The sequence below is a fragment of the Lipotes vexillifer genome, unplaced genomic scaffold (assembly GCF_000442215.2).
Source record: "Lipotes vexillifer unplaced genomic scaffold, Lipotes_vexillifer_v1.1 scaffold342, whole genome shotgun sequence".
NCBI classification, from domain to species: domain Eukaryota; kingdom Metazoa; phylum Chordata; class Mammalia; order Artiodactyla; family Lipotidae; genus Lipotes; species Lipotes vexillifer.
In genome coordinates, this window is record NW_006786802.1 from 5395103 (window position 1) to 5397203 (window position 2101).

General features: G+C 41.1%; 1 protein-coding gene across 1 annotated transcript in view; it reads right to left on the reverse strand.

Annotated features, from left to right (window-relative positions):
* The window catches only part of TENT4B (terminal nucleotidyltransferase 4B), a 64918-nt gene that overhangs the window by 3756 nt on the left and 59061 nt on the right, over positions 1-2101 (reverse strand). Inside the window, exons 8-10 of the mRNA XM_007459479.1 lie at positions 656-782; positions 450-553; positions 167-354 (exon numbers count right to left, since the gene is read on the reverse strand). Of these exons, the coding sequence (XP_007459541.1) occupies positions 167-354; positions 450-553; positions 656-782 (419 nt within the window). The remainder of the gene's footprint in view (positions 1-166; positions 355-449; positions 554-655; positions 783-2101) is intronic.

Here is a 2101-nt window from a genome sequence, read left to right on the forward strand (position 1 = left end):
GAGAGGCCCGTGTACCGCAAAAAAAAAAAAAAAAAGTACAATCATAAAGTTATTAAAATTTCCCAGAACAAATAAGAAAATGAGCTAGCCTTGGCTCTCTAGATAGAGTTAACCCCGACAGAACTCCTGAGGGTCTAGGTTTAGAAAACGATGTCTTCATACTTACGACGTCACTAGAGCTGGACTGTGTAGCAGAAGAGGAAGACACTGGACCTGATGAAGAGTTTGAAGAGTGTTTACTAACAGATTCCGAAGTTTTACTTCTACATTTTCCAAGGGCTTCATTTTCTTCAGATAGATTATTATTACATTTATCTAACTGCTGAGTATCTACTATCAAGGTAACACCATTTCCTGAAAGAGTGGCAAAAGATTGGAAAACGTTTCTTCCCATTAAGTACACACAACACAGAAAAGCCTCTAATACTCAATCGATGAAAAACTCTTACCATTGCATGAAGGCTCAGGCCTATTCTGCAAGCCCCACTGCTTTGATATCCAGTCTCTATATGTGGCAACTTCATCTGTTACTCTAATTATTCTACCTAATATGCTGCAAGTGTTTAAAAAAAAAAAGAGGGGAGGTACATTAATTTGAAGATAAGAAGCCACAACCAATTTTGACCCAATGGGCTGATTTTAGTTAAACTTTTACCTCTCCGTTTCGTTGTTGGGATAGTACTTTGCTATTGGTGATACGGCATGACTCAGAACAACGTAGGCATAATCAAAGGCCTGTTTCACTTGCATGGCCCCATATGAACTCCTTCCAACATCATTACCTTTAAAAGAAATACATACATAAGATATTAAAACTTACCGTGGCTTAAAATGAACTAAATGTTTGTGAGCCTTCTTCTGGGAGAGCAAGGGCACTCACTCTCCTGCTAGAGCGGCACTCAGAATCTGAGCTGTCAGTCGGTCCCACAGCTCCCCAGAGTCTATAAACGTGTGCATCACGCATAAATATGTTCTTATGGCATATAAATTGCCTAAATGCCTTCTGGCCCAACAGGACTATCCCATACACAGTCATGCAAATAAAAGAAGTAACTGCCTGTTTTTCCCTAAGAGGGAAACCAAGCTAAATTATAAATACTTATTTTTTGCTTGGTAGGTATACAGATATCTCCTTCACTAAATTATGAGCTCCTAAAAAGCAAGGACCATCTTGCTGAAAAAACCTTTGTGTCCTTTATGTAGGGTAGGCTCCGAGTGAACATTTCCTCAATGAATAAACACAGAACTTTCTTTTTTTTTATTGGCCGCACTGTGCGGCATATGGAATCCTAGTTCCCCGACCAGGGATCGAACCTGAGCCCCCTACATTGGAAGCGCGGAGTCTTAACCACTGGGCCGCCAGGGAAGTCACCACACAGAACTATTAATGTTTATAAGATGGCTCATCAAGCCAGAAAAGGGCTCCTAGGTAACTACTCTATCTCTTAACTCCCTTTCCTTACTCATTTTCAAGGCCAATACATTAAAAGCAAATGACTAAAAGCATTTCCATTGAAGTCTGATAACACGGAATCTAGATATTTTACAATTATATCAGGAAAAAGTATTGCCCAGAAAAACTGGGATACAAGCAAGCAAACACAGCATCATGAAAGCACAGGAGGAATTCATTTTCTGCTCACTTTTAAGCCAACCTAAAGCTGGAAAAAGCAGAGGGAGACTATGCAAAATTAAAGAGGTAAGAAGGGGTCCAAAGGGGAACTAAACTATCTCTTGGTACCCTTTCCCTCATGAATTCTGAGACATATGAGCGAGCTCACTCCCTCTAAGGACCTCAAAATCCTCACTTAAAGCGCCGTCTGACAACTGGTTAGAATCAGGAGCAGTGACGACGCAAGAAAGAAGAAAAATGGCACCGAACTGGAGATGCACAAACCCACCCATATAGTTAATACCCATTCTCCTTTGCCTTTAAGAGTCGAATGGATTCTACTCCCAACTCAACTCATTTGGAAGTATGCAATGTGTTTTCCTGCTGTGTGTGCGTGTTTACGTTCATGTGTTTGCTTATAAAATATTTTGAGGGCTTCCCTGGTGGCGCAGTGGTTGAGAGTCCGCCTGCCGATGCAGGGGACACGGG